Source organism: Manacus vitellinus, unplaced genomic scaffold (genome assembly GCF_001715985.3).
Source record: "Manacus vitellinus isolate BGI_N305 unplaced genomic scaffold, ASM171598v3 scaffold_10_pilon, whole genome shotgun sequence".
NCBI lineage: Eukaryota > Metazoa > Chordata > Aves > Passeriformes > Pipridae > Manacus > Manacus vitellinus.
Window position 1 is genome coordinate 3,845,267 of NW_021938838.1, and position 15,653 is coordinate 3,860,919.

The 15,653-nt window shown below is 44.9% G+C and overlaps 1 protein-coding gene across 1 annotated transcript in view; it reads right to left on the reverse strand.

Annotated features, from left to right (window-relative positions):
* MAF (MAF bZIP transcription factor) overlaps positions 1-15,111 on the reverse strand; it is a 62,334-nt gene extending 47,223 nt beyond the window's left edge. The window contains 5 exon segments of the mRNA XM_018083647.3: positions 2,583-2,654; positions 13,217-13,513; positions 13,515-13,636; positions 13,639-13,884; positions 13,886-15,111. Of these exon segments, the coding sequence (XP_017939136.3) occupies positions 2,621-2,654; positions 13,217-13,513; positions 13,515-13,636; positions 13,639-13,884; positions 13,886-14,293 (1,107 nt within the window). The 5' untranslated portion in view covers positions 14,294-15,111 and the 3' untranslated portion in view covers positions 2,583-2,620.
* Positions 15,112-15,653: the final 542 nt, after the last annotated feature.

Sequence of the window (15,653 nt, forward strand, 5' to 3'; positions counted from 1 at the left end):
GCCTCTTTGAAAACTGAAACATTAAGTGTTACACACAGTGATAAAAAACAACAGATTTTTTTTCTTGCCCTTTTTAAGAGAAAGCCCGGCTACAGTTTTTTAAGTCAGAAGAAAATTCTACTTTCCAACATCACCATGCTGATCTGGAAATAGAGGGATGTTTTGTTCCTGTTGGTTTCATGATGTTGGAGGATGGAAAAGGTCTTCTGCACCAACAAAGTACACTGAAGCACAATAAAATACACACGGGGTTACATGTGTATTATGGGGTACAGATGCTGTTAGGGGTTGGAAAAGGCCTTTGGAAAATAACAGTTGCTTTGTAAAATACCATAATGTCCCCTTTGTGGTATTTTATGGGGTAGCAACGAATTTTGTTGCTGGTGTAACAGAGTATTTCATAAACACAATCTTTGTCCTGCAGTGCTTACTCTGAAAAGTCCCAGTGATCCCACCAGGCTGGAGAACATGACATGACACCACCACCTGACCTCCACCAACCCTGCTGCCACCTGACCTGCCAGAGACCTTACGGTGAGAACCTCTTAACCAGCAACCACCAAACATTCCAGTCACACTCACAAAACGAATTGCCTTGAAATGCTAAAAGTATGCCAGAAATAACACAACTCCTTCAAAGAAGCCAAGTTAGAAAGTTAGATCATGGAAACTGCTGGCCACTGCTACAAATGTACAGTCTTAAATTCCCCCCCAACCAAAATGCCTCCGTGAATATCAAGTGAGTGCACCTCCAGACAGCGTGGAGGATCGGAGTTTTCATATCTAAGCTTATTATTCCTAATATTGCAGAGACACTTCCCTGAATTGTCCTTCTCCTTCCCAAATTCCCCATCTGACCAGATGTCTTTCTCTCTCTTGCTTTCACCTGTCAATCATGTTCACAGCTGAAATTTGATTTCTCTCCCAACAGTAACCTTAGATGAAATATTACCATAGGGGTCAGAACTGTCTGAACCTTGCCATAAAAGTTTGTTAACTCTTCCGAGACTCAAGAGCTATTTGCTTAAAAGTAATGGATTTTGCTGCTGGTTGGCTTGGATTTTTTTTCTATAATATGTGAAAACATAACCACAAAATAATGGAGGAAGGTTCAAGGAATTTTCCTGGAGAACAGCAGGCTAAGCAAGTCCTGAGATCACAAGTGTTCACAAGCTTTTCTTCTTTATTATATTGATAAGAAGAATATGTATCACTGATTTATATAAATCTAATAGTCATATATATATAAATTGCAGGAAACACGAATGTTTTCCTACGGGATTATTGAAATTAGAAATGCTACACTAGGAGCAAGGTGACAGAATATGTGCTGCACCTTTGCAAGGAAAATACACGCTTCATGTATTTACTTGAGCTCAATCATGACTTGGTTCTGTCCTTGCAAAAAAGCATATTGCACTTTAAGTTTTCACAAAACCCCCCCCCCACAAATAGTCTGGTTTCCCTCTCATTTACAATTGTGAAATACAGAAAAAAACATGCAATTCAGACAAAACCCTACCCAGGGTGTTCCTTGAGGAAGTGAGAGGAGCATCAGGCTCAAAATGAAGCTCTTCTGGTGCTCCTTGAGAAACTTATTCCTGCAGCCCATACACCACGAAAAAATCCTCTCAGTGCTATTTATTTTAAAGTTTAGAGCACCAATTACATCTTCCCTGTCTGCATTTAAATTTTAAATAATAAATCTATTATTTAAATTTATTTTTAAGAATAGAAAATAAATCTATTATTTTATTATTTACATTTCTTTTAAAAATAAAAAAAATAAATCTATTACTTAGACAAAGCCTGATTCCATGAGTTAATAAAATTCAGCTGTTTTCTAATAGCACTTAACCATTGATCAAAGCTCGGCAGGCTGCACGGCAGCCTGTGTTCTTAACTAAAATAGGAGGTTTCATAAAAAAAATTCACACAGGAATCTGTCATTGCAACCTTGGTGCTCATTTAACCCACTTAGTATTTTTATAGTCAAGGTCAATAAAAATCAGATTCCATGCAAAAAAAAAAAAAAATAAAGTGCCTCTTTGAGTCCAGCAGGGGAAGGGATTGAAAGTTTTAATTCCCACATTTTCATTAGCAGCATATTTTTCAGTCAATGTTGACAGACTGAATGAACATGAATTTCCAGAGGAAAGCAGTGCTGTGAATTAAACTCTATTGTAATTTGTAAGTACTGAAGTTGTCTAACACAGACTCATGATTTTCATCGAGATCTGAGGGAGATCTTCAGAAGACCCATCCTTAATCCCCGTAGCTGATGTCTGAACGCTAGCATTTGAAGAAAAAGAAAGAAAACATTTGCAAAGGATTATATATGAGTTGTGGGACACGGGAGAGCTGCCTGGCTGACAAAAGTACAAAGCCCCATCATTGCAAACGGTTTCTCGTAGGCACCTGAAAGTCAGTCTCACCCAAAAGCCCAGGAAAACTGCACCACAGCCTGTCACCGGCTCCCTGGGGCTGGAGCAAAAAGCACCATCTCAGCAGCAGAAAACAAAGCAGCAAAATCACCACCCCTGCTGAAATATGTCAAATTGCTAATGAAAATGAAAACATACCTTTTTTTTTTTTTTTTGACCTCAGGTGACAGGGATTTTCACATCACCGTTGTAGATGATTCTCTCGGGTACCTAATTTAGTAAATATATTAAAATAAACCGTTATTAAAAGGAATATTTAACATTGCAAAGCCTGTCTTTTGTGCCACTATGGTACAGAATAGGACCTTTTATATGCAAATCTAAATTAAATTTAGAAAGTCTCTTGCACTGTTTATTAACTCTGAGTGCAGAAGAAATGAGCACAGTTTGAAGTGAGACATTTCTAGCTCACACATCTAGTATTTACTTCACAGTAATAACAGGAGATTCTTACTGACAAATTACCTTAAAAACATGTATTTCTGGCTCACCAGTGAATATCAGCTTCTAAGACACAAAAGCATGCAGCTTTCTGGATTTCTTTCTTAATGATCATTATTAGCTGCAATAATGTAATTGGCAAAATAATAATCAATTTTTGTACACACTCCATTATTTTCCAGACAGTAGTTTAATAACAAAAGCAGAGCTGTCATTTCTCCCTGCAGTTACTCACACTGTACAAATTCATCCTGTCAACACATATTTAAAATCTAATTTAAAAAAAAATTTCAGCATAGAGTGAATCTTTGTACAATAAGTGAGATAAGTCAGCGAGTCAATTCACATTTCTTAAATATGGATATTTGGTTGTGTCCCTTACAGTCAACTTTCTCTCCCTGAGTGTGCATACACAGGCATATACATATATTTTCTATAAACTGCCTGCAGGAATGCTTCAGCTTCGTCCATTTATTGTAACTGTGCAGCATAATCAGAGCAAGAATAGACCACAAGTCTGATTGACTTGAATAAAAAAAACAGGCAAGATGAACTATAGGTGCTTTTCCAGCATTTTGATTCCAGATCAGCTCTGAAAACAAGTCAGTGGCATGGGCTTTTTTGTTTGTTTTTCTTTCTTTCTTTCTTTCTTTTTTTCTTTCCTTCTTTTTCTTCTCTCTCTTTTTTTTTTTTTTTTTTTTGAGAAAGGGGACCGTGCTTCCATAAATGCAATACTTGGCACCTGGCCCGGGATCTCTAAAAGCAAATGACTCCCGTGGACCTTTGGTGTCATTTTCCTCAGGACGACCTCTCCTTTCATGCCAATCGGTTAATTCATCCTGTTATTAATGCACGGGGCCGAGAGGAACAGGTACTCCAGCCTCACACCTGAGGAGCATCCAGAAAGCGATGTGGTCAACCTGCTTTTAGTCTTTGCTGTGACCATCCTGGCCCTAAACCCACAGCCATTCAGACACAGCACAGCAGAGCTGGAAGAGGAAGCACCAACTCTCTTCCACTGGCAAGGTGCATTGATTCATTTAGCAGCTTTATTTAACTATCAATTTATTAATAAGGAAGCAGTCAAAGACAGTAAGAGAGTGTGAAGGCAGCCAGAGACACTAAGCAGATTTATTCATTTAAGAAGTCTGATCACTTTCCTTCATTTTATCTGACAGAGTTGGTGTAAGACAGTTATACTTCAATAAGTTTTCTACTCTAAACTGTGCTATTTTAAAAGGATTTCACAATAAAGGAAGCTGAAAGACTGTGCACAGTCTGGAGACTGTATCTGGTGTGACATGAATATAGTATTTTAAACAGATTTAATCTTACAGTATTCCCTCTTCTACAGTGACTTTGCAGGAGGAAACCCTACGGAAAGGAAAATCTGTTCATCCCACACCACAGAACACTGAATCGCACTGCAGGCTCCAGCAGCTCTTCCTACATATTAAAATGCTTCCATCAGGGAATTTGGAAGCAGTTAAGTCAGGAGGAGGATTGGGGTGGGGGGGGAGAGAAATAAATACTAGGTCTTGTTTGGTTCACTTTCGGGCTCGTTTTTATCATCACCGATGATGTACTGTCACAGCTTTATGTGCTTGAGAGAGCAGGGGCTGTCTGCAGTGGAGACACCTCAGCTTCAGAAGCTGATACCAACAAATACCCTGATCCCATCCCCAGCCCCTTTAACAGCGACAGTCCGCTGCCAAGGCCTTGGCAAGAACTTTCGTCTCAAAATTGGAGAAGCAGGGTTCAGCCTCTGGAAAGGGAATCTGCCTGCTTTCTTACAGAAAAGGGCTTTAAGTTAATCATACACACATTCCGAGGTACATCCACATAGACTTGTGAAACTCAGCCTCGGCAAACGCCGCTGACCGTACTTCAGATTCTTTAAAAGCCATGAAATGTAAATCCTGCCTGCTCCCATTCCTGCTCCCTGCAGAGATATCAGGGCCTGATCCAAAATGTCATTTAAAAAGCTCCCTTTGGTTGCAGTGGGGTTTAGATTAGTCTCTGTATGAGCACAGATGTAAAGGAAAAAGAAAGGAAGGAAAGGGAAAAATGTAAGAAAAGAAAGAAGAAGGAGAGAAAAAGAAAGGAAAAGAAAAAGGGAAAGGAAAAGAAAGGAAAAAGGAAAGAAAAAGGAAAAAAAAAAGGAAAGAAAAAGGAAAAGGGAAAGAAAAAGGAAAGGAAAAGAAAAAGGAAAAGAAAAAGGAAAAGAAAAAGGAAAAAGAAGAAAAGGGAAAGAAAAATGAAAATGAAAAAGAAAAAGAAAAAGAAAAGAAAAAAGAAAAATAAGGAAGAAGAAAGTGAAAGAAAGGGAAAGAAAGGAAAGGAAAGGAAAGGAAAGGAAAGGAAAGGAAAGGAAAGGAAAGGAAAGGAAAGGAAAGGAAAGGAAAGGAAAGGAAAGGAAAGAAAAGAAAAGAAAAGAAAAGAAAAGAAAAGAAAAGAAAAGAAAAGAAAAGAAAAGAAAAGAAAAGAAAAGAAAAGAAGAAAAGAAAAGAAGAAAAGAAAAGAAAAGAAAAGAAAAGAAAAGAAAAGAAAAGAAAAGAAAAGAAAAGAAAAGAAAAGAAAAGAAAAGAAAAGAAAAGAAAAGAAAAGAAAAGAAAAGAAAAGAGAAAAAGAAAATACTGTGACCAAACGCGAGGGCAGTGCTCTGTGGACATACCTAGGGCCGGGCAGCCCGCGGGAGCCGCCGGGTGACACACCGCTCGGGATGCGCGGACGGACGGATCCATAGTTCCGCCCAGACTCCCCTTTTGTTCCAGGGATGGGTTTTAGAGACAAACAAACAAGCAAGCAAACAAACAGACGATGCGGCCCTCACCTTCTCGCCCCTCCCGGCCCGCCCTGGCCGTGGTGGGACCCCGGGGCTGGGCAGCCTCAGACGCGGCCCGGGGAGGCGTCGGTGCCGGCGCCCCGACGTGGCGGCCCTGCACAGAGTCCGGGCAGCCCACACGCACCGCCCGGCGCGGGCCCCGGTAGGCCAGCTCCTCGAGGGAACCGCCAGGGGAGTCCCTGCAGTGTAACCGACGACAGAGGGTCATATATACGTGGGCTGCTGGAAGCAGGGACAATAGATAAGAGAAACGCACCCTCCAAACACATCTGCTGCGCCGCGGCGGCTGGTTGACGGCTGCGCGCGAGGCCGCACCAGGCTGTGTCGGGCACCTCACCAACCCACCCCACCCCTGTCCGCGCCACACCCTGCGGCCACTCCGGCCCGGACACCCCCCCCGCGTTCTCAACACCCGCCACCCCCCACAGGTCCTGAAGATCAGGGTCAGGGGCACGGCCTCCACCCTCCACACCCCTACCTGGCTCTGCTGTTATCAGGGACACCAAAAACACCCGCCACCCACCACACAATGAACGGAAACCCACGCCCCCACCCAACGTTGGCTACCCCAGGTTTGTTGCGATATCTAAGAATAACCAAAAACAAAACAATAGAAGAGCAGGCCGCAGGGCACTCCCATGCAACTCTACCCATTTGGAAACTTGACGGAGCTCGGCTCGATTTGCTATTCTATCGGGGCTCTTCTTTGCTGCGTGCGTGGACGAAAGACCACTTCTAACCAGTTATGCTCTGGCGTTTAGATTCCCTCCATCACGCAGATGATGCTAATAACGAAAGAGATATATAAAATAATATAGAATATATAAAAGAAGAATATAGATAAAATAGATATATAAGACAAGAAGAGATAAAGATAATAGTCAATAGAACTCCCCATAAAAAAAACCAACGCTACAAGGCCGCATTAATGATATAAGAAGAGATATATAGAGATAGATAGAGAGAAACATAAAAAGAGAGATAAAAAGATAGATAGAAAAAAGAAAATTATCATTTCAGAGAGCAGTGAAATACAGGCAGTGGGCACTGAGGGTACTTACACATTGCCACACTGTGCCGGGTCAACCTGATAACGGTGGTAGATAGCTGGGGATGGAGCTGCCTGTCTGCCAGCTACAGCCTCGCAGATCCCTGGCCTTTTGCTTTTCACTTGAAAAGTTAATTCACATCCTGGACTATTTTTGCATTGTGTTGTCTTAGAGCTCACAAATCTGAATGCACTCAGCCCTCAGAGTGACAAATGTTATTCTCGGTCCTCCCCCGCAATTTCAGGCAGTCAAGAATTAGATGCGGCAGAGTGTACACTATTTTAATCTATTGATTTGTACCTGCTGTGCCTGAAAAAATTCATTAGAGGAGCCTTAAAATTATGAAGTGGTTGAATGCTCAGCAACCTCCCAAAAAGACAAATTGTCTCAATAGCCGCTCACCTCTGCCACATTCTGGGTTGTGCTACATCGTGTTATTCACACTGAGACCTGCACTTAAAACAGATCTTTGAAGCATTTGGTTACAGGCAGTGTGCGTGTGTGCGTATAAGCAGGATTGGTTTTTGTCTGAGCTGAGCAAACAAAATCTATCCCACTCTCCATAGCTACCCCTGGAATGGCCAAGCGTCATGGCAGCCGCTCACAACACAGCGATTCGGAAAGAGGGAGGGAAACAAGTTTATTAAAAAATCTTAATTCCTAACATTGAAGTATGTAGGATTATTTTTTTTTTCCTGCGTGAAATTTTAAATTCAGCCATCTGAACAGGTGTCAGAAACAGTGGGTCCATTTAGCTCCTCTGATGATCGGAGTAATAAATATAGAGGATTTCCTTTCAATGCAGCACATGCTGAAATGACACCAATGTAGTTCTGGCATCTTAGCAGATAATTCTGATATATGCATCATTTCCTCCCTAAATCCAGGAAGCAGCTACACTCTCTATCTGATATTAGTATATTATGTCAAATAGAAATTGGTATTAAAATTATGAATGATTCTAGATCAAGAACTTCCTACACACTACGCAGAGGGAGGGGGAGGAAACAGCTGCACAAAAGCTTTCGGAAGGGAAAGGAAAAAAAGAGCTGGGAAAGTTCATTTTTTAAACTGAAAATTTGCTGCCATGTTTCGGAGGGGGAGTTTTCAAGTGACATTTTGATTCAGCACTGGCATTTTTGTTTTAAAAGGGTGAAGAAGGCTTTCTAATAAATAGAAGCTGTCCCTGCTCTGTTTGCAAACAGGCATTTCTCACCACAGTGCCTAGTGAGAAATTGTTCAAGAAATAAATATACACTGGTGTGACTGGGATATTTCCCTCCCTTCCACCCTCTTTCTTTTAGGATGCAGTCCAGGATGACATTTCTCGGGCAGAGAAAATGCTGCAGCAAAACCAAAACTATACTCTTGGACTCTGCTCAGCAGAAACCCAGAGGTTGGGCAGAGGTTTGTGTTTCATTTTAGGGGAGGAAATAAAAAATTCTTAAGGGCAAGGTGGGCTGGGGAGGGAAGAGGGGCTGCACCACAGTTGCACACCATCCCCAGCCAGCAAAGGGCTGCTCTCTGTGCACGTATCTCCCAGCACCGGTCACATGAAAGTTCTTTGTAATGTAGTTAATAAATGGGAAAGCACTATGGGACTCTGGGAAAAATAGGATGTTGTTAGTGATGGGGAGATTGAGACCATGCACACCTTTTGACACACAATTGCCTGGCTCGGGCAGCACTCCCCCTGCTTTAGCCAGAGAGGTACCTGTGGGAGAAGAGTGGGATCCTGCTCTCCTTTGAAATCCCCAGGGATTGTACCTTCGAGTTCAATGGGAGCAGGATTGAGGCCAGAGTCAAGCAAGGGGTGATTAATGAATGTAGGTTATTCAGAGCAGAGCGGTTCCAATTAGTCCTCAGCAAGCAGTCCTGCGGCAAAGGTGGGCGCTCCCCTGCAATGATTCATACACAGAACCCCAATACTCACTTCGCTTTAGTGAATATTAAAATGTGCACCTATTTTTTTTCCCCCTTCAGTTGGCCAGTTGGCATGTTTCAGGCAGAAATTCAAGTGCAGCCTAAGGAAGGTTGCATTTTTTATCTTTTTTTTTTAATTTGCAACACAAGATTGTTGTAACGACGCCAGACTGGGAGAAAGCCTTTTTTCCCTCTCAATTTGGGTGTGTGATGGGAATTTTCCCTTTTGTTCCCTATTCTTGGAAGTCTGTTTCTAGGAAGGGTTTCTCTTATTACTGTTCAAATAGGGTGCTTTTTCTTTTTTTTCCTCCAAGAAAGAAGATACTTCAGGGAGGCAGAAGTGCTCTCCTTGCTCTTCACTACTCAGTCAATTCACAATACTTCTAAAACCCTATTGCCTGCTCCTGAATTTGCCTGTAAGGAAGCCCAAAGTGACAGGGGAGTGGAGGGATGAGGCTGGACCAAAAGTGGGTCCTGCTCTGGACGGCTTTGGGCTCCGTGCTCCCTCAGGAGCTGCAGCGCCGCTTCAGCGGGGGCTTTGCTGAGGACAAGCCTTGTCCCTTCCCTTCCTTAGGACAGGGCTCCTTTGGGAGCTCTCAGCAAGGGCAGCAGTAAAGCTTCTAAGTGAGCCCCTGTGAAAAAACCTGGGCATTGGTAAAGGCTCAGTCAGGGAACGGGAGGTGGGAGACAAAATAACGAGCAGCCTTGTCTTTATGAGAGGAGATAATTCCCTGCCCGGCCAATAGCAACCAGTTTACCCACAGATTACACATTAACTAGAAAATGGAACTCAAATTAACCAGAATCTGGAGCTTGAACCATTACTCAAACCCTGGTGCAACAGCAGGTCAGATGCCAAAGGGCAGGTTGGTGCCCCGGCACTGGGGAGGGGTGACACACAGCATCGGCATCGGTGACCACAGCCACCAACACCCGCTGTTACCAACAGAGAGGCCGGTATCCCCTCCAAAGGGACCTCAGCAGGAAAAGACTGACCTCCAGCAGCACCCAGTGCCCACTGACACAGGCTCTTGTGGGTGCAGGTGCTGCAGGGGGGCTCAGAGCCTCACCTCAACCTTGGCACCTCGACCCTCAACAGCGGCTGGACCAGCTGGACAGAGGAACAGCAACAGGTTCTCTCCCTTCTGTGCCACCAGCACCCAGGAGGGATGACCTCTCAGCTGGGAAAGAGTTGCATCAACAGCAGGGGGTAAAAAATACAAAGGGGAAAAAAAAAAAGTTGGGTTTATGAGCCTGGGTCTGGAGATAAACACCCCGTCCTGGGGAGGCTGGAGCATCCTTTGGAGAGGCCTCTGCCTCTCACATAAACTGGGCAGATAATCCCATTCCAAGAGCAGGAGCGAACTCTGCGAATGGACACTGGAGGCTCTCAGGGAAAGGTGGCTTTAAACAAACTGGGTCAAGAGTTTGAGGAGCCTTTCAAGTCAAAATGCCCTTTGACATGGAGAACTGCAGTGAAGAGAGGATCACTCAGAGACCTGAATGTTTCTAGCACATTAACCTTTGGGATTGATTGTTTAGAACAAATAACTCTCAAAAGTTGGAGGAAGTCCTTTGGATTTTTTTTTTTCCTGCTCCTCAGCTCTCTCTGGGCTCTCCAAGGCCTGTAGCAAAAAAAAACAAACAAACAAAAAAAACCCCAAACAAACAAAAAAAACACCAAACCCCAAACAAAAAAAAAAAGAAAAAAGAAAAAAGAAAAACCCACAGGGCAAACAAAACAAAAAAGAGGGGTAAAAAAGCAAAGAAAAGAAAAAAAGGAGGCAGTATGGACCAAAATGTCAAGAAATCTTTTGATCTAGCATTAAGTGGTTCTGTGACAAGCCATGCCTGATGTGGTGTCATCCCTTACTAGAAACAGGTATGCTTAGCTGGGATCAGATGATAAGAGGATGTGAAGTCTTCCCTTTGACTTCACTCCATCATAAAACAATCAAAATACAGGGCCATATCATGTCATCAGGTATTTAAGCAGACCTCCCCTTTGAGATCTCCTAAAACTTGGTGGGATGATCTGAGTCACTGAAACTGAGCTCACTGCACTACTGAGAAGTCAGAAGCAGCACCTGAAAGCTCACGTTTTTCAACTGCCTGAAAGAACAACTTGATTTCTAGCAGGTGACAATTGTCCATTTTACAGGAAGCTATCCTTTTCCTTCTCCCCTCCTGGTTATTGAGCCCAGCTCTTGGATCAGCATCGCCCCTTCGGCAGGCAGCACGCTGAAGTGCTGCGCTCGGAGTTATTGAACTTTAAACTACAGACTAAGAAACTGAGTACGGAATCAAAAAAATGCAGTTTATTATTGTAGATTATTCTCTCTTTTGATATAACCATAGAGTTGAAAATGAAAGAAAAGCACATAGGAACATCACACGTGGTTAGTTAGTAACTCAAGATATAAAACAATTTTGCACAGCAAAATATGTAAAAGAAAAAGTAACTGACAAGATTTTTTTATATTTATTGTGGTAAGATTTACTTTCCATTTTTTTTTTTTTTAAAAGACAGGATATCAGTCCCTGAAAATAAAATTTACTGATTATTGCCTTTAAAACTGTGGAATTTTTGAAGTTACAGAAAATCCAGTTCTGCACCACAATACAACTGTAAAAAATCTGCATCATTTTAAAACTGTGCAGTAATGCCATCTTTATAACTGCATAAATTGTATTAGCGTTCTAAACAGGTTCGTAATTTTTTTTTGTTGTTTTTGTATTATATGCTTGCAGGTTATATCTTAGTGCAATTCAGTCCCAAATACTTCAATTTTGAAAAAAAAAAAAAAACAACCCATACATTTTTAATGTAAAATACCCCTATAGATATAAACAGGGGTGCCTCCCCCTTTTAATACTTTGGTTTTCAAATACAGTCAGTGGTATAGCAAGGACTACATATACCCAACTTATATTTAAGTTGCAAGCACATGCTGCATAAACTACTTTTTAAAACAGTCCCGTTGCAAATTCTACCCCCCTTTACATCACGACAGTAAACAATTTAGTGCATCAATCTTTTAAAAAAAAAATCTACATCTAAACAGACCTAACTCTTTCGAATTTATCTATAACATTCCTTTATCTGTAGCATACATTTTAACTGGGCTAACAGATGACAGAAACTAGAATTAAATTATATACTAGGAACCCAGAGCATTCCACATTTGACAATGACCAAATGCAAAAGGAAAAAAAAATGGGGCAGATCACTTAAAATTAATTTTAGACTGTTTTTAGGCAACAGCATGGTTTCAATGTCCCCCCCAAGTGGGATGTGACTTTTGTTTTTGAACACCTTTCCAAAGTTCTTTCTGTGTTTTTTTTTTTTAGTACTTTTTTTTGCCACATTAGGTTATCAAAATCCATTCTGGCAGGTTTTTTGAGAGGGAATGCTTCAGTGCATTTAAAAGGAAGTCTGAAGTTTTGAGTAACTCAAAGCAGTTTTAGAGCAGATGCAAACTTTAATGGGGAGGAAGAGGAGGAGGAAGATCAAAGGTTGCACTTTTTTGCTTTCAACCCAAAAAAGTGATGAGGCAATAAAACAAAAGGATGAATGCCATGCCATAATAGTCTCCAAAAGTCCATTTCCAAGCAAAAGAAAAAAAAAATAATTATACCGTACATGACCAGCATGCAGGGTTTTTTATTAATATAATGTCTCTTTTTCATAGTCTTTTGAAACAGTTATAGTTCATTGTTGCTAAGACAAAATAGCAAGCGTAATGCATGAGATGAGTATGGGATTCTAATGGCAGACTAAAGTCTCACGTTTGGCAGATTAAGGCCAAAACTCACATGAACACACCGAAGGTTGATGCAGGCTTGATTTTGGCAGGTTGATCTAGGCATATCTCTAGTTTTGCACAACAACGCTAAAAACTGATGGAACTCAGCAAGCTGGAGTCTAAAAATTTCACATTGTTTTTTGTATATTTTTTATTTTTTGTTTGTTTTTTTTATTTTTTTTATTTTATTTTTCTTTTTGCAAAGCTCAAATCTCATATGAAGAACTCAGGATGGCAAAAAAAAAATCTGACTTTTTGGACACAGCAAGCTCAAAAGAAAAAAAACCCTCATGAACTTAAAAATATACATATATAATGTGGATGGCAGGTTTCAAAGAAGAGCAAGCTTCATATGAAGAACTGAGTTGGTGGCGAGTTGAATCTTTCAAATTAAAAAAAAAAACACAACAGCAAGCCCCCACAAAAATAAAAAATAATAATAATAATAATAAACAGAAAGGAAACTCATGTAGAACTTTAGGTTGGCCAACACGGAGCCAGCCCACCTTAAAAAGAAAAAAAAAAAAAAAACAACAGAAATTAACCCAAAAAACAACTTTGTTTTAAAATTGTTTTGAGTTTGTTTTTTTTTTAAAAAAAAAAAAAGTTAATAGAAGGTGGCAAGCGGGGTTGTGGCTCTAGCAAAGCCCCCAACAACAACTCACACGGAGAACTTTTAGTTAAGGTGGCAAGGCTGTGGGAACTCACATGAAAAACTCTGGAGAGGAAGGGTTGTCGCTGCTGGATCCGTTTTCTCTGAAGCCATTGCTGACCAGCTTCTCGTACTTTTCCTTGTAGGCGTCCCTCTCCCGGACCAGCCTGGAGATCTCCTGCTTTAGGTGCTCCACTTGCTGCAGCAGCTGGTTCTTCTCCGACTCCAGGACGTGCCGCTGCTGGACCCTCTTGAAGCGGCAGGACTGGGCATAGCCCCTGTTTTTGAGGGTCCTCCTCTTCTGCTTCAGCCGGATCACCTCTTCCTTGCTGACGCCCCGCAGCTGCCGGTTCGCTCCGCACCGCCAGGTCACCCCGCTGCTCGTCGGAGAAGTGCGGTCGTGCGACGTGGAGGCCCGCCGCTGCCGCCGCCGCCGCCGCCGTGGTGCGGCGTGGTGCACCCCCGGCGCCGCCGCCGCGCCGCTGCCGGAGCCGGGCGGGGCCGAGGAGGCGGAGGAGGCGCGGCGCCGCTGCGGCGCCGCGGCGTGGGGGTGCCCGCCGCCGCCGCCGCCGCCGGCGCACGTCCGTGGTGCGGGTGGTGTGGTGTGGTGGTAGTGGGGCGGCCGCCTGGCCGCGCCAGGTGCGATCACCGCCGAACACCACAGGCGGCCGCCTAGGCCATCTCCTCGCGGCAACGGAGCCGCGGGGCTCGCGGCCAGTTGCTGGGGCCGCTCTAGCATAGCCATCGAAGGCGCCGGGCAGCGGGTGGTGGCTGCTGTTGATCAGCGCCTCCACCGCGTCCTCGGGGCTGAAGCCCAGCGCCTCCGGGTTGAGCTGCTGCGGGTACCCCGTCATCCAGTAGTAGTCTTCCAGGTGGGTCTTCTGGTCGGAGCCGGAGCCGGGGCTGGGCGCCGAGAAGCTGGGGGACGGGGGCACGGAGCTGCAGGGCGTGCTCATCGGGGTGGAGGAGAGCGATCCCCCGGCGATCAGGCGGCCGCACTGGCTGATAATGCGATCGGTCTCCACCGGCTCCTTTTTCACTTCAAACTTCATCAGATCGAAGTCATTAACATATTCCATGGCCAGGGGACTGGTGGGCAGGTCGGAGCTGCTCATCGCCAGCTCTGATGCCATCCTTTTGCTGCCGAGAGTCCTCCAGAAAGGGTGCGCTCCGGGAGCGAGGGGGCTGCTCTGAGTCGCCACCGGGTGAGCCAGCTTGATTTTTGGCGAGCTCCGCTCCGCTCTCCTGCTCTGCCTCCGCTCCGGTCCGCCCCGGCGGCTCCGCTCCCGCTCCGCGTTATCCCTCGCAGAGGCTCCGCTGATGCATCAGAGCGCGGGGCTCTCGCTATTCGCCTTTTGCATAGAGGGTTTTTTTTTTTCCTCCTCTCTCCCTCCCTTCTCTCTCTCCTCTCGCTCTCTTTCGCAGCTCGCGAACCGCAGCTGGAAGTGTTAGCTGGTGTTGTTGCGAGTAAATTTGTTGTTGTTGTTGTTGTTTTGTTTTGTTATTTTTAACACTTCATGGTGCCTTTCCTCTGGGCTCTCTCGTGCAAAGTGCAGAGCGAAGAGAGAGGTTCATCGGGGGAGGGAGGAGGGAGAGAGAGCAAAGGCGAAAAAAATTTTAAAAAAAATCAGAGTCTGTATCGCAACCAAAATAATAATAACAATAATTAGAAGAGTTAAAAACAAAAAAAAAAAAAGGAGAGAGAGAAAAAAAAAAAACACACAACAAGTCGGCCTCAAAGCTACAGCAAGAAGATGAAAAATATTTAAAGGTTTGATCCGGCAGGAGAGTTTAAAGCATTGCGGGGTTTTATAGCGCCCCTGACGTCACACGGGACACGGGCTCGGGGCTGGGCCAATGGGCGCCCGCCGCCCGGGCTCATTAGCATAGGAGTATAGCGACAGGGAAACTTTCCGGGCTGTCAGTCAGGGCTCAGCTGACTGTCAGCGCCCGCTTAACCCCCTCCTGGCCGCCGGGGCCTGCGCCTGGGCACGGCCGGCTCGGACACGGGATCGGGGCACCCGCGGGACGCTCCTGCCCGCGCCGCACCGGGGCGAGCGCCCTGCCCGGGCGGAGTGGCCCGGGAGCTGCCCCTGCCGCCCGCCGCCGGCACCAGGGCGGCGGGGGAGCTCGGCCGCCGGGAGGAGGGAGGCGGGGGGAGCGCGGGCGCGGCGGCAAGGGGAACCGGCCAGCGCGGGGGGGAGGGGCGGCGCGGGGGCAGCGCGGGGCTCGCGCCTGCCCGGCGCCGGTACCTGCGAGGGCCGGCGGCCCTTCCCCGTGCCGGCCCGCGGGCCATCTCCGCTCCCCCGCAGGCCGCCCGCGCACTATTGATTATTTCGTAGGGGGATTCGGGGCATCGATCCCTCGTTCCCCTCGCAGCCCGCCGGCAGGTGGCGAGAGCCCCGCAAGTTTTGCAAGGCCGCGCCGTACTCCCCCCACACCTCTCCCGGTCGCGCACTCGCCTTTGCCAGCAGGGCTAATATTTAATACATT